Source organism: Cyprinodon tularosa, unplaced genomic scaffold, assembly GCF_016077235.1.
Source record: "Cyprinodon tularosa strain WSP-4 unplaced genomic scaffold, ASM1607723v1 ctg678, whole genome shotgun sequence".
NCBI classification, from domain to species: Eukaryota; Metazoa; Chordata; class Actinopteri; order Cyprinodontiformes; family Cyprinodontidae; genus Cyprinodon; species Cyprinodon tularosa.
The window spans coordinates 312,501-336,103 of record NW_024039427.1 but is presented as its reverse complement, the minus strand read 5'-3'; the positions used below and the strand labels follow the sequence as shown (position 1 = coordinate 336,103).

Here is a 23,603-nt window from a genome sequence, read left to right as displayed (position 1 = left end):
AAAATTAGTTAAATAGTGACCTGCAAATACAATAAAAAGAAAAACAAAATTCTTAATAAAAAAGCTTGACTACAAACCTAAACTAATAATGTCTAAATAGCAACGTAAATCCCTTTATTGTCCCACAATGGGGAAATTCATTCTCTGCATTTTGACCCATCCCTTTGGGGGCTGCCATTGTGCGGCACTCAGGGAGCAGTGTGGGGTTAAGAGTTTTGCTCATGTCGCACATCTGGAATAACATAGCACAGACCACGCTTCAAAAATATCTCACTGCGACACACTGCTGCGGGACGATAAGCAGCCCTTGTTTTCTAGTGAGGATGCAGGCAGCAGCATCTAGATCAGCTGCAGCTGCACTTTTTAGGCAAACCTGTGAAGTGAATTCTACTAAAGATGAACGAAGCAGGAGTTAGTTTTCTCAGCATAATCTATAAATGAATAATCTAATAACCTAGTAATAATAATTTAATCCTGGAGATGTTCTGCAGGTGATAGAAGTCCCACTTTGTTCCTGTCTGTATGAGCTTCTGAGGAAGAGGTAGACAACGCCGGCCCTAAAGTGCCTCTGTCCTGCAGCTTTTGCATGCATCCCTGCTCCAACACTCTTGAAACAAAAGGCCAAATGACCTCCTTTGCAGATCGATAACAGAACTGGGCATCAACAGTTCATTTGTTTAAAGGAATAGTACACCCAAAACATGATTAGCCTTCATTTTCTACTCACCCCCATGCTGAACAACACTCTGGAGTACTTTTTTGATATCTCAAATGCATCTGGAGATCTGGGAGGCTTCTTGCTGTCTGCTGACATTCAAATAATGGAGGTCTGTGGCGCCCGAGGCAGAAAGGTCCATAAAAGTCCACAAAAAACTTGTCAATATTCCTCCATACTGCTCGTCCAATGTATTCCAAGTGTCCTGAGTGGGTAGCATCCATAATTTACTAGAAACGAAGTCATTCAGAATGTTTTTAGAGCATAAACAGTAGTGTATAGGATTTCCTGAAAGCGCGTTCACGACGCTACGGAAGCCGGCAGACCAAACCAGATGAAAGTGCGCATTCAGCGTCTGCTCTGCCGATAATGCAAGCGTAGAAGAAGAAATGTGCTGTTTACCTGTGCAAAGAAAGAAACAACGAAAGAAAATGTCTGAGGACTTCAGTGTTGAGGAAGAGCATGAGTTCTTTGCCGAGCCGAATGAGCACTTTCGTCTGGTTTGGTCTGCCGCGGTTTCCGTAGACTCGTGAACGCGCTTTTAGGAAATCCTATACACTACTGTTTATGCTCTAAAAACATTCTAAATGACTTCGTTTCGAGTAAATTATGGACGCTACCCACTCAGGACACTTGGAATACATTGGACGAGCAGTATGGAGGAATATTGACACGTTTTTTGTAGACTTTTATGGACCTTTCTGCCTCGGGCGCCATAGACCTCCATTATTTGAATGTCAGCAGACAGCAAGAAGCCTCCCAGATCTCCAGATGCATTTGAGATATCAAAAAAGTACTCCAGAGTGTTGTTCAGCATGGAGGTGAGTAGAAAATGAAGGCTAATCATGTTTTGGGTGTACTATTCCTTTAAGGTGTTTTGAAGAAAGGATACATGAAAAAGCTGCAGTCCAGGACTGACATCTCCTAGCCCTGCTTTAAAGGTTTAGGTCTGAGTCCATCACTACACCAAGATTCAGAGCCTGATTGCTGCTTTCTAGCTGGAGGAAATGATGCTGGGTGGTCATTTCCAAACGGTCCTCTCTTGGTCCAAATATAATTACTTCAGTTTTGTCTTGATTCAGCGGAAGAACATTTTGGCAAATGCATGCATTGATTTCGTCTCTACATTTAGTACAATAGTACAATCTAGTTGTAGCTGAAGGGGCTGGTAATTGTTAGGACGGTCATTAGCTCCTGAAAAACAGCTTTTTCAATAATCTTACAGATGAAGGGAAGTTGCCGCGCCTGTGGAGAAGTGACCATTCTACCCATTTTAGACTATGGAGACACTATATATAGGGTGGCTTGCAAGTCCACTCTATCAAAACTGGACAGTCTGTACCATTCTGCCATTAGGTTTGCCATAAATGCTCCTTTCAATACACATCACTGCGCTCTGTATTCATCTGTCACCTGGTCCTCCCTTCACAATCGACGCAAAATTCCCTGGTTCATCTTCATTTACGAGACCCTTCTCGGCCGTTCACTACCTTATTTAGGTCACCCGCTGCAGCCAAAGCCTGTCACGTACAACACCCGCTCCTACAATTATTCCCAAAACCAACACTACTTTTGGTCTTGCTTCTTTTCAATCTGCTGCCACTCATGACTAAACGCTACGTAAAATATATAATAACTAACAGACTAATTTCAGTTTCATCCTTCAAAACAATTGCGTCATCCTTGTTCACAGACATTCCAAAAAAAAAAAGAAAATTGAAAACAATCCACTGGACTTTGTTTCCAAGCTTTAAGACGTTTCTCTTCCCATCCAGGGAGCTTTTTCAATTTAAAATGTCAGGAATAGCGTTGAGTTCGAAGTTCGAAGTACAGTAGCCCAACAAAACCTTGTTTTTGTTTTGAAAACAGGCAACTTGAACTGAACAATTGATTGAACAGAAATAAGGTTTTGTTGGGCTAATGTATAAAACCTTAAATTCGTTGCTATTCCTGACATTTTAAATTGAAAAAACTTCCTGGATGGGAAGAGAAACGTCTTCAAACTTGGAAACAAAGTCCAGTGGTTTGCTTTTAATTTTATATTTTTGGTATGACTATGACCTGGATGACTGAGAATCTTCCCCAGCTTGTTCACAGACACTTGCAGCTGCTTCTCTACAGTCATTTTTGGGTTGTCTGTTGTGTTTAAATTGTATGTTATGTACGTATTACAAATGTATTTATTTTAGCCCTACTTCCCTTTTCCTAAGTGGTTACTCCACTTGTCAGACAACCGCTATAAATAAGAACTTGTTCTTAATGACTTGCCGGTAAAAATAAAGGTGTGGGGTTAAGGGTCTTGCTCAGGGACCCAGAGTGCAGGCTGTGGGGATCAAACAGAGGACTTACAACCTTCTCAGAGCACAATCGCACTGGTCTAACTACTAGGCCATCATTCCCCCTCTCTTTTTATTTATTTTTTTTAATAAACTTCAGAGGAAACAGCAGAGATGGTCAGGACCTGTAATGACTCCAGTACAGAGGTAGATGTGGACGATGCTGGTGGAGAAGGATGCCAGGATCATTCCAGAGGAGGCGAAGAGGCCCCCCACCATCATCACAGGACGACAGCCGAAACGGTTCACCAGGACGCTGCAAACCGGACCTGGACAGAGAGGAGTATGTCTGGGTGCTACAACAATCAGATCTTTTTGGGATTTTTTTGTATTTATTTTTTCCCCCTAAATATCTCAATTTCTGTCAAATAATTTAAGTCTAATATTTTCCTTAATCTGGTGGGAAAAAGCTATAAATTATCAAAGACAACATTTTCTTTAATATTAAACCTTCATTTATCATTACTTGAACGGAAACTGCAAATTCCTTTTATGCATAGTGATCACCACAGTGTACAGCTGTTTAAAAGTGTTTTTTTGGTGTATATATATATATATATATATGGTGTATATATATATATATATATATATATATATATATATATATATATATATATATATATATATATATATATATATATATATATATATATGCCTTGGATTTTCGGCACTTATGCATATGGTCCAACCTAGTGGAAGCAATTGCATCATCACATACAGAAATATCCCTTTTGTTGATCATTGCAATTGGGGAAAAAAAAGTCAGTGAAACCAAGATGGCTGACACACAGAAAAAAGACCAAACACCTCGGCTATTTCAGTTTCTACAGGGGAGCAGAAGAACCACCATCCAACAGGTAGTGGTGTCAAAAGTTCACCCGTTTGTTAGTTAAGTAGAAGTATAGATACTGTAGTTTAAAAACACCCTGGTAAAAGTTGAAGTATCAACTTGACCTTTTTACTCAAGTAAAAGTAAAAAAGTACGTGCTCCAAAAACTACTGAAAGTATAAAAGTATAAAGGAACCTTTAAAAAAAAAACAGCCAGATGTCACTATATGAATTAAAGCTAAATCTTTCGACTATTTCTAATAATTCTTTGAGATAGGGCCAAGGATGATGGAGGTCTTGTTGGTCTCCGTGTCCCGATACGCTCTCGCCTGTGTCCAACCTTTCAGACATTTCAACATCTTTTTCTGAATCCCACATTGTAGCATGGCATAGACAATTCACGTTAGCAGTTTGAAGAACACCTGCTTGCTTCTGATGATTTCCTTTAGCTAACCAATGAGTGTTTGCGTTCTATGACTCATCCAATGACACTAGTTTTCACTAGATGTGGGTGGAGCCAATGATCTGCATTGGATGGAGCACATGACGGGAAATAGATATTTAGAAACATTAAACCAGGGGTAAAAAAATCAGCATTTATGCATTCATGTTATACACCGAATTTTTAAATTAAAAAAAAATTTTTTTTAAATAGAAAATGTTTCTATTTTAAAATCTTAAGTGAACAATCGTTCAGTTTGGTAAATAGACAATTTCTTGATTCACATATTTTTTGAAACACCTGAACTGACAGTTTTTTTGTCTTAATGTTGGCAGTGGGCTTTAGGCTGCCCTGCAAGGCTTTAAACCTGGGTTGCAACCTGCTGCTTCACAGCAGCAGGTTGAGCCAAACATCCTCTAAATGTTCAGGCTCCGCTCCGGTTTGGCCAGGTCAGGATCCGCTATTGCAATCGCACCAAACAGGAAAAACAACAGCGAGAAGATCCGGTTTTTTCAAATTAAAATATAGTAACAACAGATCGGTAACTACAAATTAGAGCATAATTCTTACATATTTCAAAAACTAACACAGTTAATTTAAAAGACTTGATGCAAACTATTGGTTCTTAAAAAAACCAGGATGCAGATTTCTTATCTCCATCAGAGACCGCACATCTGCTGGATGCTGATGGGGATTTTTTAAATATGTCACTAAATTAAGTGTTCATTTCTGCATGTTTTGCTCCTACGAATTTAATGATAATATCGCACATGCTCTCCTTGAGCTCCGAGGATAAGTCGGAGTGCAGCAATACGGTAGGAACAGCGGAGGCTGTAGGCTTTGCTTCGCACAGGATGTCTGGAGCTCTGTGAGGCGGAGTGGAGGATGGAGGATTTCTGGGTAACAGGAGAAGCGGCGCAAGTGACGTTACGACACTGTCGTCATCTGACGACGTTTAATGATTAAACCGAAGCCAAGAGTAACGAGTAACGTTTGTTTTAAAAATGTAAGGAATAGAAAGTACAGATACTTGTGTTAAAATGTAATGAGTAGAAGTCAGAAGTAGGAAGAAAAATAAGTAATAGAGTAAAGTATAGATACCTAAAAAGTGAACTTAAGTAACAAAGTATTTGTACTTTGTTAATTGACACCTCTGCCAACAGAATAACATATTACAACAGGAAAACTAAATTACAACTAATCTATGCAACTACTTTGTTTGTATATTGATTTTCTTACAGTATAAAATGCATTAAGTATACTTGAGTTTAAACCTTGTGTAGAGGCAAGGATGCATTTTTCGTCTTGTCTCTAAGGGTAAGGTGCATGTGCTAAAGGTATGTATGGGCATGTGTGGGTGGAGCTATAAGTGGGTGTTGGCATGTGTCTGGAGCTGAATAATTGTCTAATAAATATCACCTGGATCTGCTCTGTGGCCGTTTGTTTTTTTGATTCAGAGAGAGGCTAAGGCAGGGTGCCAATATTTCTGTCGACTGCAAGTTTAAATCTAAATAAGTCTGCAAATCTACCTGTTGTACAATGCTTCACAGAAAAGCGTAAAATAAACATCCCTAACTGCAGTAAAGCTTTACGTTTTCTTCCTTGGATTCAGAGCATCAAACAGATCCCTGCTCTCCTCTCTATGACTAATTTTTGGACGATAGTCACTTACACCTTGTTTTACATTCATAATGTATAAAAAAGTTTTAAAAAAAAGATCCAGACAGAGCTTATCATAATTCATTCATGAGAGGGTTAAAGACAGTCAGGAATGACTTATAACTTTAATACTCAATGCTCTTACATGAGCCTATTACATTGGGCTATAAAAGACAGAGTGCCTTGAATAATCTTTGCACTTTTAAAGAGCATAATCTTCATTAAAGGCCAAATATCAACAAACAGTTACAAATTTCAACATACAGTAGTAGCCATTGAAAATGTCCCCACTTTCCTTGATGTAACCTTGGTTGGCCCTTGGCTGGTCCCCTAAGATTCCTTTTTTTAAAATCAATCTTTGTACTTAAATATTCTTTCTGTCATGATTTGTTGACATTAAGATCTAAAGAGAAGTATCATCTCCTGGTCAGACCCTGTAAGTCAGTGAAAGGGTGGAGTCAGGTTTAAAAATATGCACGCCCATGAGAAGGAAGGGGGTCACTCCAGTGGCTGGAAGTCTGCTGCCATTCGGCTGGCGTTTGACTAGGAAGGACCATTTTGAATGGCTGCTACTGTATGTAGCTTAAATAAATATTAGTGCTCTTTCTACTGGTATACTGAAAATAAACTTTACTCTAAACGATCTTTTCTGAAACAAAAACTGACTTTTGAGTCCTGCTCTGTAACGATCTTGGTTCTGTTGTTTTTCTTTAAGTTTTCTGTTTCAAGTTCATCCAGGTTTTTCATTGTTTTCTAGCTTTTTTGGTGTGTCTGGATTCATTTAAGTTGCTTAGGTCTTTCTGTCTGTCCCCTGCTGCCTCCTTGTGTTCTTTTCCCTTGGCTTCCCCGTCAGCTCTAATCACACCTGTTCCCTATCAGCTCATTAGCTCTACCTTTGTTCAGTCAGCCATAAATACACTCCCTCTGCAGTCCCTCTTTGCTGGTTCCTCGTCTTACCTTTCCTCACCCTGGCTCCTTGATGGTTTTCCCCTGATGGTTCTGGTTAGCGTTTGATTTTTACGTTGGATTTTTGGATTCCTGTTTTTGTTTAAGATTTTTAAGTTGGATTTTTGGATACCTGTTTTTTGTTTGCCTGATCTCTCATTAAACCCTCCAAGAACTCACCTCTGCCTCTCAGCTTCTGCTTTTGGGTCCAATCAAAAACCTTTAAACCAAATCGTGACATGCTCTTAAAACTGCATATGCTACAGCGTAGCGTACGTGAAGGTACAGGAAAAATCCCGTCCCCGTCTGCTGCTGTAAAAGAAGAATTATTGAGGAGAAAACCCATTTCTGATGGGAATATGTTGTGAAGAGAGGTTCGGTTACTTAGAGATAAGTCAAAAAGATGGAGTGAGAACTTCTGCTATAAGGATCATCTTAGCAGAAGGATCTCTGTGAAGGAAACAGATGAAGTTGATGATTTTCTACTCATCCAGCAAACAGGTCTGTGTGTGAAACACGTTCTGCCTCAGAGTTTTATAACCTTCAGAGGGATAGATTTAAAGTAAGGGCCAGCACCATTTATACCACAGCTAGGGCAGATAACTCAGGCAGGGAGGCAACAGACAGACCATTCATAAAGGATAAACCCTGATTATATCACAGGTCAAATCCCTGAATAATAACTGCTGATGTCTGCAGACGGCAATAAAAAAAAAAATCAATAAACGCTCTCTTAAATTGTCCTTTAATAAGCATCTTTAGCTTTAGCAGGATCTTTTCTATGTGAAACAAGACTGAAAATTATCTGCACATGCAAATCTAATAATTTTTCATTTCATTTCCCACCAACACAAGTGTAGCATTAGCTTCCAGACAGCAGGGCACCAGTCAGCGGTATCTTCAGAAGCAGAGGCCCATCCCAAGATTTACGCTTGTTCATTGCCATGACAACAACACAAACAGCTTGACTATCTGCACAAACAAAGCCAGTATATACATGGAGGCTTGGTGGACATTTTCTGAAGTTACATGTGAAATGGTTCCCAATGATAAGTTGGAGATTCCACTGTGGGGCCGGGACACCGCAGGGGGGATTTACCATTGGGCAATACTAGGGAGTTGCCTAGGGGCCCGAGTTCCTGGGGGCCCATGTATGGTTAATACAACTTTTCCTTATTTGTGGACATTAATTACGTTATTGATAAAAATGCTTTTGCTTAAATCATTGGAACAGTCCATTTGCTGCACATGTTCAGAAAGCTCAAAGAGCAGTGTTGCCAACTTAGCGCTTTAGTCGCTATATTTAGCCACTTTTCAGACCCCTCTAGCACTTTGATTTCTAAAAAGCTCCTAGCGCCAAATCTAGAGACTTTTTTCTGCTACCGGAGACTTTGGAGACAACATCTAAAAGCAGCGAACTCTGCTCTCCAGAGCTAGTAGATTGGTAACCCCGCCTCCTGCTCTCCTCTATCTTATCTTCTGTCATGTAGGGTTGGGAATTTATAAGATTTTCACGATTCCCATTCCCTTATCAATTCTGTGAGACGATTCGATTCCTTATTGATTCTCTTATTGATTCTGTGAAACGATTCGATTCCTTAACGATTCTCTTATCAATTCTGTGAAAAGAGTCGATTCCTTATTGATTCTGTGAAACGATTCGATTCCTTATCGTTTGTGTGAAATGATTCGATTCCTTATTGATTCCCTCATCGATTCCCTTATCGATTCTGTGAAACGATTCAATTCCTTATCGATTCTCTTATCGATTCTGTGAAAATGATTCGATTCCTTATCGATTCTGTGAAACGATTCGATTCCTTATCGATTGTGTGAAATGATTCGATTCCTTATTGATTCCCTCATCGATTCTCTTATCGATTCTGTGAAATGATTTGATTCCTTATAGATTCTGTAAAACGATTCAATTCCTTATTGATTCTCTTATTGATTCTGTGAAACAATGAACTTGGTAAGTTCACGGGGACATTCGTCTACCTTCGGCTGGGACTATTGTATTTCTATTTCTGTCTGCCTCGGCGAAAACAGAAGACAGTGAACGGGAGCTTCCAGCCTCTGATGCAGCCAGGCTACCCGTCTCATCACAGTCATCCAAATCTAATGGAGAAGGAATCTGTTTAATGAAAAAGCATTACTGCACAATTTCAGGAAATAAACTCATCTCCCCTTTATTTAAATAAACAAGCGTCATCTTTCTCTCCTGAACTGCGGAGCAACTTCGTAGTATGTTTAATAACCCCAAAGAGAGGTAGGAAACTGGTTTATTTCCAGAAACAGAATCTGATTTAATAGGAACCACATTAAGCACAGCCAGAGATATAAAACTAGCTATTTACCGCCACAGTTGCCTTCCATGCTAGTTTACCCGATGGGACGCCATTGTTTGGTTTTCCTTTTATAGACTTATGCCTGGTCACGTTGTACTTGCTTACTGAATGCCGTGTGTGTAACTTGCATAGAAAACATGATGTAAGTCATGCTGCCCAGCGCTAGACTCTAATGCTGCCTGGAACCGTTAAAAGAACCATGAGGTGAGCTGCCAAACTGTGCCATGGAATCGGAACACACAGAACTGGTTCTCAACAGGAACCAGTTTTCAATTCCCATCCCTATTGTCATGATTCATGCAGCTATTATTTCATCCAAATGAAAAATGGAGAACAGATAAGCAGATGATGGCTTGTCTACAGTGAAAAGAAGGACTGGGTTATTTACTTTGGCCTTTTTGGAAACACAGGAAGGAGCAATCAGCTAAGTGAGCTTAGTGCTTGGAAAAAATCTTTCATTCCTTTAGAGACAGCATGAAAAGGAGGTTTCTTCCTGTTTAAAGGGAGTTTTTCCTCTCCACTGTCGCTACAAGCATTCTAGTTGTGAGGAATTGCTGAAGGGTCGCAAAGACTAGATGCAATCGACTAATATTCCAGTATAGAAACTTTAAACCAATCTGACTGAACTGTCTCCATAAAGAGCCTTGAGATGATGTGTGTTGTTCAATCGATTCAATTGAGTTTATTTATAGAGCAGCAATTCACAACAGGTCATCTCAAAGCACTTTACAAAGACAAAATTATGGAAAAAAAAATGAATTTAATTGAATTTAATTCAACTAACATTCACCTTTCCCCTAAATATAAATCATCATCCAAATCAAACTTTACATGTGCAATCACAGTGTTTCTTGCTATTTAACGAATCCATGCAGGAAGTGGCAGGCACCAACCTGAAGGAAGAAGCTGGTCCTCTGAATGAAAGAAGTGAGCGCGCTCCAGGATAATTTTAATTCGCCTGCCTGGTTATTATAAACTTCCAATCTAACACCAATATGCAGCTTTGATTGTTGACTGATACAGATATTGACCAAATTCAATATCATCATGAATCATGCCTACTTTTATCACTTATTTTTTTAGCGTAGCTTTAGGCCAATAAAGTTCTGGTCAAATGATATTACTCAAACAGAGAACAATGATCAATTATGGATGTCAGAACAAAAGACTCATATTATAATATTATTATTAACAATTGGTTACAGAAACTTTAATTTATATATATATATATATATATATATATATATATATATATATATATATTTATGTATCTGTATTATGTATCTGTGCTCATCCTGTTGGATCTCAGTGCTGCATTTGATCCAGTTGATCATAATATTCTTTTAGAAAGACTTGAATATTTTGTTGGAATTAAAGGAACAGCTCTAGACTGGTTTAGATCGCATCTATCTGATCGAATTCAGTTTGTTCACGTTAATAACAGATCTTCCTCCTGCTCAAAGGTTATCTGTGGAGTCAAGGGCGTAGGTTTGATTTGAACTTTGGTAGGGACACTATAGGTCGGGTGTCATTGGTGCTATGCAATGTGCATGCCCTTTTTTATGCTCGAAGTGAGCATCCGTACTGATAAGTGGAATTTATTGTTAAAAGAGAAAAGCACCATTTTGCTACATAAATAAAAAAAATTTAAGCACTACACTCATTAGATGCTGTTTATCAATGTTTGAAGTATCACCGGCTCTGATGAATGTGGAATTAGGACTGTTTTCCACTTTGAAAATGGTTTCATTGGAACGACTAAGACAGCGGGTAAATACAGTATTTTATTTTGAAGATATAGAATTATGCAGAGTTAAACCCAGTGTTGTGCCTGAACGCATTCATTGAACGAAAGTTCATGAACTCGTTCATATTTTGGGCGAACGTGAACTGAAAAAAATATTAAAATTCAAAAAACATTTGCACCTTAAAGACTACTTTCCTGTTTTTCTTTTAATAATTCCTCATTAAAAAGACCATTCAAGCAGCACATTTTTCCTGATGTTTTTGAGAATATACTGTAGGGGTGAAAGCTGCAGCTGCTACTAGTGTGAAGTGAATGGACAGCAACAAAGCATTAAAGCAACAATGGGGAAATGCTGTCCCCTCAATGCTAATGTAAACCCTGGTTGGATAAGGATTCAAAACTGGATATGAAGATGAAATCTGAAGCACAGTTTCAGTGTTACAACTGATAAAATAATTGCTATCTGTGGTTCTACAGTAGGCTATGGTGTAATTGAGCAATATATGAAAAAAAAAAAAAAGAACTAGTTCATTTTTTGTAACTGTGAACTTAGTTCAAAATTTTGCATTATGAACTATGAACTGAACTTGTTCATGTTAAATTGTGTGAACTGAACTTTGAACTAGTTCATGTAGAAAAAGAACTTTCCCAACACTGGTTAAACCCCACTCTTATATTTTACCTACTATGCTCTCTCTGTATCAAGTAAAATAATACATTCATTAAGATATTAACTTCACTATAAAAGTTGAACATCTGGGCTGTAGTTAGGTTAACTCTGTGTAGCCCAAATCATGTATTTTATCTGGGGCTGAAAAAATGAATCGTATTAATTGAGTATTTCAATAATCATCAACTAATTTAGTGAGTGATTCATCATTAACTGGAGAATAGAGACTTTAAAACATACAGTAATATAAATGTTAAATGTGCCTTTCCCCGATAGGGCAACCAACTTAGATCAGTAATTATACCACAATTGTAAAAATACAATATATATATATATATATATATATATATATATATATATATATATATATATATATATATATATATATATATATATATATATATATAATATATATATGATTAAAAAATGTTTTTGTCTGTCAATATTCTCCACCCAGAACTCCTCATGTGGAAATATTTTGGTTTCACCTGGTTTATTTAGACATCACCTGAAGAACTGAATGGCAGCTGCTTCACCTACAAGCTGCCCTGCATCATTATTACTGGATATCTGTGTTTCCTATAATCATATAATGTATACGTGCATTTTTAATAGTAAAGGATTAAATGTAACACAACCTTTTATCATTGTCCTATATTGCTTACTGTCTGACTGTTTAAATAGCTCCTTATATCTATTTAATTTTTTAGTGGTATCATCTACAAACACAACACTGAGAATGAGCCTAAGTGTATTAAAATATAAAATCACTTTTAACAATTATAAAAGACAATATAACACTATCTTATCTTTAATTTAATAATATCCAAAATAAACACCCAGATTCAAGCATTTTTACCAGACATTAATGTTTGTACTAATTTACTTATAGACTGTGTGGAAATCTATGTAAGATAAAATCAATGTTTATATTCTTCCTTTGTTGGTTCTTGTCTTTATCCTATTTCTAGAAGTATAAATAGTCAATTAAATTGCTATCATTATGTGGAACCCTAATTATGCTTTTTAAACGAAAAATAGCAGATGTTTAGACGCCATTTCTTGTTGTTGTACTCTATAAGAGAAATAACACCTGCTAATAATTATACCTGAACTTTCTCAAAGAGTCATAAAAAATGAAAACAGTAATAGCAACTAAATATCGGTAAAAAGGAAACCCTCACATTTTCTTTTTTAGTTGGCTGTGGCTAAGAATCAGAAATGTTGATGGCTTACAGCCTTTATTCGCCCATTTTTCCAGCAGTCTTCAGAAATCCTGGCTGACTCAGAATATTTCGTTTTATAAAAGAAAAAAAAAAGGTTTTTGTTTTTTAGTGTACATGATATTCATTTCTTTCTTTTTATTTATTTATTGGGACTTATTTTGTAGCCTAATATTAATTGTAGTAACCGCTGCATTCTAGTGTGAATACATTTTCAATTTTGTGCTCCAAGCACAGGCGGACTGAAAACAGCCAATCAGAGAGAGAGAAGGCGGAACCTAAGGCAGAACAACCAATGAGAGTGGAGTTAAACAGCGCAGCACAGTTCCATGCGCTGCTACATGAAAGGGACAGGAGAGACCAGGCAGAGGAGCTGCGAGAGAAAAAGAAGCCACTGCTGCAACAACTACTGCTGTAAATTATAAACATGTTGCTCACATCCAATTATTGGTCGGGACAATTAGGTCGGTTCAAAACTTTGGTAGGGACATGTCCCTATGGTCCCTATGCAAACCTACGCCCATGTGTGGAGTACCACAGGGATCAGTGCTAGGACCAATTCTCTTTACTTTATACATGCTCCCTATCGGTAGAATTATTAGACAGCATGGGATTAATTTCCACTGTTATGCTGATGATACCCAGCTATATCTGTCTATAATCCAGATGAAGCTAACCCATTACATAGATTACAGGCATGTCTGAAGACATAAAAACCTGGATGACTCTTAACTTTCTGCTTCTGAATGCAGACAACACAGAAGTTATAGTCTTTGGACCAGAGTCTTTGAAAAAGAAGCTGATTAGCCAGTCACTTCATTTGGATGGGATTAAACTGATTTCAGATAATAAAGTAAAAAATCTTGGTGTTGTTTTTGATCGGGACCTGTCATTTAAATCCCATATCAATGAGGTTTCTAGAATTTCCTTCTTTCATCTGAGGAATATTGCTAAAACTGAGAAATCTCCTGTCCAGGGGTGATGCTGAGAAACTAGTCCATGCATTTGTTACTTCAAGGCTGGACTATTGTAATTCTTTACTATCAGGAAGTCCACAAACTGTAGTTAAAAGCCTTCAGCTGATCCAAAATGCTGCAGCCAGAGTTCTGATGAAAATTAAAAAGAGAGATCATATCTCGCCTATCCTGGCTTCTCTTCATTGGCTTCCTGTTAAATCCAGAATAGAATTTAAAATCCTCCTTCTCACATATAAAGCCTTAAATGGCCAAGCTCCATCTTATATCAGAGATCTGATTGTTCCTTATGTTCCTAACAGAGCACTTCGCTCTCAATCTGCAGGTTTACTAGTGGTTCCTAGAATTTCTAAAAGTAGAATGGGAGGCAGATCTTTTAGTTATCAGGCTCCTCTCCTGTGGAACCAACTACCAGTTTTAGTCCGTGAGGCAGACACCCTGTCTACTTTTAAGGCTAGGCTTAAAACTTTCCTTTTGATAAAACTTATAGTTAGGGTGGCTCAGGTTATCCTGAGCTATCTCTATAGTTATGCTGCTATAGGCTTAGACTGCTGGAGGACATAGGGACCCCTTTTTCATCATTCTGCTTCATTCTATCTCTATTCTCCCACTCTGCAGAATCTGTTAGTTCTATCTCTAATGTTCTGTCCACTGTCGCTACAAGCAGCTGTAAGACAGCAATGCTGCCAACTGTGGCTTTAGAAACCCTGTAGTAAATGAATGGAACAATGAGAAATTAATTTCCTGCTTAACTGCGTCAGATTTTCAAACCCCAGTTGAGTAAAATCAGATATTTAAATGAATTTCAAGATACTCCAATCTTTCCAGATATTGAGCAAACAAGCAGCAGCCTACCTGTGCCATAAAGCATGGCCAGCAGGATGGATGAGATCCATGCCGTGTCGCTGTATCCAACACCAAACTCCCGGATCAGCTCTTTGAAGAAGACACTGATTGCTTTAGGGAATGCATAGGAGAAGCCTGTGATGACAAAGCATCCGGCCAGCACTGCCCAGCCCCATCCTCCATCTGGAGCCTTCACAGCTGGTGCTCCGATATCCACCGCGGCACCTCCCATGGTGCTTAATGCTGCGCCTTAATGGAGGCGGTCCAATGCTGGAACAAAGATAAACATCAAGAGATTTGATCAAATTTCCCCACTGTTTTAAATTCTGACCGTGCGGCTCACTCTCAGATTGAATGTCTTTCCTTATCTGTACAGCTGCTACCAGTACTGGGTTGGACCAGCTGTGAATTATTAGTAAAAGGTTGATGCGGCAACATGACTTACGTAGTTTCTGGTGAAGGACTCTCCTTGCAAACCTTCAAAATGGCACCGGATTCATAAGTGGAACGAAGAAACGTCGATTTGATCAGCTGTCAGAAGAAATCTAAAACGACAAATCAAACAGAGCAACATTTCGTTAAAATGTAAAAACTATTTCAGTGAAGCATCCCAATATTTTCATATTTATAAAAACGACAGCTTGTTGCATTGCAAAAACACAACATATAATCCAGCCATTTAGTTCCAAACTCCATACAGATTGGTGAAATAAATGCACCGTTACTTGTTTGCATTCCAGCAAAATAGAATTACGAAGTAGAAAGCAGCAGTGCAGAAACACAGGAAGAGTGGAAGAGCAGAGGGGCAGAGAAGGAGGCTGTAGAGCAGCCGTCCGAATAAAGAAAATCAACAGTAAAGGTACGGAGACATTTTCAATTATAATACGTTACTTTAAACAGCATTTAACAGTGAAATAAAATGCAGTTGTTTATGCATCCATGTCATACATTGACTTTTCTAAAATTAAATGTTTTTTTTTTTTTAAGTAGAGAACAACAATCGTTCAGTTTTGTATAGAGACAATTTCCTGATTCACATATTCTAAAAAAGCACCTGAACTTTCTTTTTTCTGTCTTAATGTTGGCAGTGGGCTTTAGGCTGCCCTGCAAGGCTTTAAACCTGGGTTTAACCAGAGACTAAGCCATTCTCAAGCACATATCAAGGTGCTCATTTTGAGTCTGGATCCAGATTTATTGTTGATTCTGTTCATGGTGGAGAATCCTGCTTCACAGCAGCAGGTTGAGCCAAACATCCTCTAAATGTGCAGGGTCATCTTTGAGCACGCCATTTCACTTTTCTTTCACCAGTTCACCGCAGTTCTTCCAGCAGTCCACACTTTCTCTGCTCTCTTTTTCTCATGGTCTTCTCCTTCTTTCCCATCGCCCGGCTTGCCACAGGTTTGCCTGCTGTGTCTAAAAGTAGCAGCAGCAGCAACCCAGACTGACAGCAGCTCATTGGCTCATTTGGATCACGTGCAGCCTGGAGCCGGACGCTCCCCAGGGCTTTACCGTATTAACAGGAGAAGCAGCGCAAGTGAAGTTAGACACTGTTGTCGGACAACACTCATTCATTTATAAATGTTTTAAATCAGATTGGGTCCGGATTAGCCAGCAGGTGGGTCCGGATCCAGATCCTAGTCTGCTAATTCCTGACCTCTGCTGTAGAGTGAAAATGCAATTAGGCTGTTTTATGTGAAATAACTGCCAGTTAAAAATTATTTTCATGATTCAATTTTACAATCTAGTGCAGGATTAGCAGCAGCTTTGCACATGTACTCTTCATTTCATTTGCAATCAGGATACGAAAGTGGAAAGGTTTATTCCCTCTGCAGCAGTGCAGGCGGTCTGCTCTGCACAACGAGCACGGACAGTGAGAGAGAGAGAGAAAGAACACCAAATTCTGTGTTTCTATGTCGACAAAGTTCATTAACACAGAAAGAAAAAAGGCGCTAGATTTGGCGCTAGCCGCTTTTTTGAAATAAAGACACTAGAGGGGTGAAAAGGCGTTTTAGCAACAAAAGAGCTGAGTTGGCAAATCTGGCCTTCTGTTTCCTATAAACCTCTAATTTTCTCAAAAAAAATGATTTCTAATAAAAAATGTCATAAGTGGAAAGTTTGAGTGAAAAATTGATTTACTTTGAGAGTATGGTTCTGTTCAACTTAATGCTCAATAATATACCTTCTGTAAAGTTCCTCCTAATGCTAAGCTAGGCTATCCTTACACATTTCCAACCAGTCACCTCAATACCAGCAGTTCTCTAACCTTTAATAAGTATCATCTATTAAACAGCAGGTTTTCTCAGCTTCCCCATCTTGGTAAATGTTAAGCATGGTTTTATCAAAGGTTGTTTTTTATTGATTTTCTGCATATGGCGGCAACCTTTGAGGCTTCATGAGCGTTCCAGGATGTCGGATGATCTTGGTTATGACCAATATGGCTCCATTCTGGTATTCATTCTGTCCTCTCAATGCGGTCTGAGAAAAGCATTCCTCATCCTTAGCACCTATTAAAGTTAACATATCCCCTTTACTGTTAGGATTGTTAGCCACACAACCAATTCCAAAACTCTTTACCCTTTGGTCCTTGGTTCTGAACTCAGTGAGATTGTCAGGACTCCTGTCTGTGTGTTTGTGTTTCTGTGTTTGTCTCCCTTCATCCACCAGGAGGCGCCTGGTTCTGGTCTTCCTCCTCACACACCTGCTGATGGTTTTCTGTTTAAACGGAGTGTTCTTAAGCTGCTGACTGCCACTACTTCGATGCCAGAGTTGTTGCCAGTTTTGGGTACTCTAGCCAAGCTAAGTTTTGTTGAGTCAAACTGAGTTCTTTTGTCTTTGCCTCTCGGCAGGAAGTCATCCTGCAAACTGGTTTTCTCGGACCTTCTCTCCCTGGAAGGATCAACTGAGCTATAAATTGAGCTGGGGTTCAAACAGGAGGTTTGGATCCACTTTCCTCAAGAGATCGTTTGAGCTTCACACTGAGAAAGGGATTCATCTCCACTACGACCCGTTCAAGTACCGCAGGAAATCTGAGTGGCAGTCAGTTTTCTCCGTTCACTTATTAACAACCGCATTCTAGATAAACCCTGTTCCGCCCTAAACCGAATCAGACAAGCACTGGAACAACAGCACACAGACTGGCGTCAAAGATTCAACAACTTCTCTGGAAATGTGAGTCGGCAACCAAATCCTCCTCTTCAAGTTCACAAGTCAAATTTCCCACTGAGCATGAACTAACCGCGGTGTCTTCCCCTCACTTTTCAGTTCCGGTTGAGCAGTGTTCAGAGCGACACTTCTCTCTGAATTATATCTTCAATAAAACCTGTTAGACCTTTTCCCTGGTCTCCCTGTTTGGTCTTCTGCATTTGGGTGTGAACCTTAGTAAAATCATGACAGAGATGCAGGGCTGTCAACTCTCACCCATTGGGTGTGAGACTCACGCATCTTAGGGTCTTCAGACTCTCACAAACTATTTATTTATAAAATTACCATACTGATAAAAACCCAGTCTGCGTTTTCAACACAACCTTAGTGTGTTGGGATTATTAAAGTATGTCTAATTCTGATAATGCTACACATAAGGACATACCAGGTTTATATCCAGTCTGTATTTTTGCTCCAGCCCACCTATTCACTGTGCTGAGAGCAGCGGAGGTGCTCTCAGCACAGTTATTGAAAAAATACCAGGATATTGAAAAAATACCAGGATTTCTGAGCAGTTATTACGAGGTAAGTCATTTTAATTTGATCTGGACTAAGTTAATTCACTTTGTAAATTAATGAAGATTTAAGCAATCTAGAACTTGACTAAATATGAATAAAATATACAGTATTTAACTTAAATTATCACTGTGGAGACTGAGGTGTAGGATCAAATCAAAAGGTTTGTTTTCTCTATACCAAGTGCTTTTTTATTGAGCTTTACTACTTGTTTGCTCTAGTTTATCCTCCTGATTTAGTCCCGGTTTTAGTCCATGTTTTGCTCAAAAGTTAAATCATCAATGCTTAGTTTAGTTTAATAATCTCCCGTTGGATTTTAGGAATAATTAAACCAACAATAAACTAAACTTAATTCTTAATGCTTTCAGGTTTGCCTCATAAACCCACAGGAGCTCCACAAAAAGAAAAAGAACCATTGCATTTTATTTTTCAAAAGACCAGCCACTAAAGAAAAGACCAACCACATTCAGAGAGGAGGTGCAGAATAACTCAGATCCCTGTTATTTTATTATCACTTATATTATTCATGTATTCTTATTTTTGGTCCATTGAATGTTTAAAAACTTAATTTACATCAAATCTACCAAAATCGAACATCTGTTCTGTCTTATGTCATGTTTAGTTTTTATTGAATCTACAGCCTCCAAGAAGTTTAGCTGTTTTATCAATTGTAAATAAAAAAAAGAAAAGGAAATAATAACTTAAGATTTTTTATCCTTAGCCTATTACCAAATATTCATACACAGTCGAGTTTGCACAGTTTTCAAATTCAGTTCCTGTGTAAGCGTCAGTAATCCAATAATAACCATTGGTTGTGTTACTTGACCTGCATAGAGTAATTAATAAACACAGTTGTGAAATTCTTTGTTTACAGTATTTTACAGTGCAAGTATTTTAGTAGGGCCCATTCTTTACTTTAGTTCTATGAAAATCACCAGAATATAGAAAATAATATATATTGTGTGAAAAATGTTCCGCTTAACTACAGATCACTTATTGTTACTCAGTAATATTTACTGTACTATAAAAATTCAACATTTAACAACTTTGTTTCAGTTAAATCCTCTGAAAACCTACAACCTATAGCTGCACCTGTCCTAATCTAACTCTGACAAGGGTTGCATGTCTAAATTATATCAAAATCTCACTGCAAGGTTTGGAGAAAAGATGGCAGCTGAGAAAAGGATGCGCATTTGTTCATGCATCAGCTTAAACTCTCAGTACAGCTGCCCAGTTGATGGAAAAGTGGAGGAAATTATCAAAAAAGCTGGACATTAAAGGAGAAGTTCGGTCACATTCAGAATTCAAAATTCTGAAAGTTCTTTAAATGTGAAATTATTCCGTTCAATAAATGATCAGTGTTTTTAATTCAGAGTAATTTTCATGTGAATGTGCTTTACTGGAGGCATCCATGTTTGTCAAAGAACACTACTGTCACCTATTGGTTTGTGACATCACGGTGCGGTATCGGCTGTTGATCAAGTCCCAATGCTGTATCTGGTGTTTGTCACAACGCGCTATTATCCAAGTCATCTTGAAAACATTCTTCTTCCAAATGTTGGCTACATATTACGGGTTTTTTCTCTGGCCAGAAGTTCGATGGCAAATCCTCCCTCTTCAAGTTGGCGATCCAACGACCAACCCGTCCGTGGAGGATCAGGAATCAGAAAGGTGGAATAACTCTTTTTTTTCACGTTTACCCGATGTATTCCAGCATCCAGCTGCCATGCACGTGGGCATTGTCAGTTTCACTATAGCTCTGGTGAATTTCAATGGTGAAGTCCTCTGGAAATCTTCAATAATTGTTGTTGATTGCAGATGTGTCTAGTAGTTCCCATTGATTTAGCTTGGAAAGCGGGGAGAATGGTGCTAGGCTTACCGCACCGTGACGTCACTGCTGGAAGATGGCCGGAGGGAGGGGCTACTATATTTGGGCAAAAATGGCCGCTCCCAGACTCAGTGATCGCAATGAAAACTATTGGTTGTTTTTTACTGATTAATGCTTAATTTATTAAATCACAGCAAACATATCAGTTTAAGGTATAAATAATGATCATTGGTCATTCCTTGCTGAACTGACTTTTCCTTTAACAAAAAATAAAACACATTTTTATGCATTTATCTCTGCCTGATTAACTCCAGATGGAGTTTAAATGTGTCTTTAGTTTTTACACAGAAGTTGAAAAGTCTTGAGTGTGTAAAGTTAATAGATTTTTCCCTGAAGGTTGAACTCAAATTTTCAGTTCAAATCTGGCTGATTTATAGAAAAAATATGGTGATGCATAGACGTGCAGCTGATGTCAGCCAACCATGTGGCACCTGCGACTCCTCCATGCAGAGCAAAACAAACAGCGTGTACAGAAAACAAGACCAGCATTGATTGCAGTTTTTCTCCATATTACCTTGAAAACACCAACAAAAACCTGCTCAGCATATCGGGTGTACCAAGTGACAAGGAAGAAAGGTCGACATCTCATTTTATTGCTTCCCCAAAGATCTAGAAAGACGAGCAAGATGGATGGCTGCTGTGAAGACAGAGCTGGCAGCCAACCACAACCAGCAGATTTTAGACAGTTAGCTGTTACGCTGAATTCATTGTTGCAGAGATTTTTCATGAGACAGATGATGAAAATTACCCCCCAGTATATTATAAGTCTGGTGGAACTAAGGATTTATGAAGCAGTTGTGTGTTTCCTCAACACTACATCGTCTGTTCCTGTTTGGCTGTGACTCCATCCTGGAGAGAAATATCAGCTGTGCTGCTGCCATCAACACCTTTGTTTCTAGATGTTGGAGCTTGGCCTGTTTTCCAGTGTAGTCCTGTTTCTCTGACTGTGACTAACTGGATGTGCTCTCTTCATCCTCTTACATGGGAGCTGGCTCGGAGCTCGTCTGCCTGGCTGTGTGTTTCCTGGACGGGGCCGCCTGTGGAGCTGGTTGACAGTTGCCTTATGTATCTATGCTTCTTTTTCTATCTCTGCTTCTGTCTCCTTGAACCCCAGTGGGCCTCAGCAGATGGCCGCTCACACTGAGCCTGGTTCTGCTGGAGGTTTCTTCCTGTTCAAAGGCAGTTTTTCCTCTCCACTGTCGCTACAAGCATGCTTAGTGTGAGGAATTGCCTTCACAAGTCGATGAAATCAACTGGTTTTCCTTAGATAAAAAACTTTGAATCAATCTGACTGGATGATCTGGTGAACTGGAAAGTGCCTTGAGATGACATGTTGTGAACTGGTCCCATATAAATAAACTGAATTGAATTGAACACCTGGATTACTGGTCTTATATCCATTGATTAGTCTAATAGATGAATTAGGCTAATAAAACATACATTGATTTAAAAGAATATTAAAAAATGCATATTTTAAATTAGTATGAATATTAACAGAACTGCCAAATGCACTGAGATGTGTGCTGCTGACACACGCTTGTCTGTTTCTCACCTCTCTTTGCAGGGCGTGACCGACAGGTGCTGTTTCTGCAGCTCATCAGAACCCATTAGAAGGAGCATAAAGAGGAGCAGAGCTGCTGTCGGTTACAAGATTAACACCTCCTATGTTAACCTAGATCCATCTGCTTCCTGCTTCGCTCCACCTGTTACTCCAGTTCCTCCCACAGTCTGGGAAATTTCCAGCTCCACGCCTGAGCCTTTCTTTGGAGAGCTTGTTAAATGTCTAGAATTCCTGCCTCATTGCTCTTGTTTTTTAGCTGTTCTATTCAGACCTTCACTAAATTCCTCTGATATTTCTCATATAATCTGGCTATTAAGAGGCAAAGTGCCTCATTAGGGTTAAGCGACAATCAAAGGTAATATTATGCTTCTCGTTTCAAATGATAGATCTACTGAAACAAACCTTCGATTAAAGTTTCAGTTATGAGGAGAAAAGTAAATTCTTGCTTTGAAAGGAGCCTTTCTGACCCCATCAATGATAAACCAAGAGCCTATAGGACCATTGGATTGATAAATCCAATGGTCCTATAGGCTCTTCTAGGAGAGAAATCTAGAGAAACAGACAATCAAGCTCCTTTTCCCTCTAAGCTGCAGTCTCCTGAACTAAACTGACCATGCCTGCAGACAGACATCATTGATTACTAGTAGTTTCATTTCCTTCTGGCCCATTTGTCCAAAGGTCTAACCCAACCAGAATAAAAGGGGGCAGATGAAATCCACAGTACAGACCCCAAGATTTCAGATCAATTTCTCTCTTCTCATCAACCCCAAAATGTTCCTAGACGTGACTGTAATTGATTCTGACTCGGGACGAAACCCTGTCAATCCCTGTAGATTTAACTAAACCTCCCACTCCACAATCCTCAAACTTCTATTATTATCTCAGCCTTCGATGGCAGTCCAATCATGACCTCAGCACAACAAACTTAACCCAGTTCTTTCATTACTTGGAACACATTAAAGTAAAATTCATCCATGCATCCATTTTTTAGACATGCTTAATCCCAAGCGGGGTTGCGATTGGTGGGAGAGTCTATCTGCAGCGGTCTATGGGTGAGAGGCGGGGGTCCATCCTGGACAGGTCTCCAGTCCATCGCAGGGCAACACAGAGACACACAACCATTCACACACACACTCACAGAGAATTTAGAGAAGCCAATTAACCTAACAGTCATGTTTTTGGACTGTGGGAGGAAGCAGGAGTCCCCGGAAAGAACCCACGCATGCTCAGGGAGAACATGCAGACTCCATGCAGAAAGACCCTGGGCTAGGAATCAAACCCAGAACCTTCTTGCTGCAAGGCAGCAGTGCTACCCACTGTTCCACTGCGCAGCCCTTAAAGGAATAGTACACACAAAACATGATTAGCCTTCATTTTCTACTCACCCCCATGCTGAACACTACTGTTTATGCTCTAAAAACATTCTAAATGACTTCGTTTCGAGTAAATTCTGGATGCTACCCACTCAGGACACTTGGAATACATTGGACGAGCAGTATGGAGGAATATTGACACGTTTTTTGTGGACTTTTATGGACCTTTCTGCCTCGGGCGCCATAGACCTCCATTATTTGAATGTCAGCAGACAGCAAGAAGCCTCCCAGATCTCCAGATGCATTTGAGATATCAAAAAAGTACTCCAGGGAGTTGTTCAGCATGGGGGTGAGTAGAAAATGAAGGCTAATCATGTTTTGGGTGTACTA

At 39.1% G+C, this 23,603-nt stretch overlaps 1 protein-coding gene across 1 annotated transcript in view; it reads right to left on the bottom strand.

Annotated features, from left to right (window-relative positions):
• The window catches only part of si:ch211-234h8.7 (uncharacterized protein LOC561627 homolog), a 35,553-nt gene that overhangs the window by 6,718 nt on the left and 5,232 nt on the right, over positions 1 to 23,603 (bottom strand). The window contains exons 2-4 of the mRNA XM_038267566.1: positions 15,180 to 15,279; positions 14,744 to 15,004; positions 3,177 to 3,320 (exon numbers count right to left, since the gene is read on the bottom strand). Coding sequence (XP_038123494.1) covers positions 3,177 to 3,320; positions 14,744 to 14,966 — 367 coding nt within the window. The 5' untranslated portion in view covers positions 14,967 to 15,004; positions 15,180 to 15,279. The remainder of the gene's footprint in view (positions 1 to 3,176; positions 3,321 to 14,743; positions 15,005 to 15,179; positions 15,280 to 23,603) is intronic.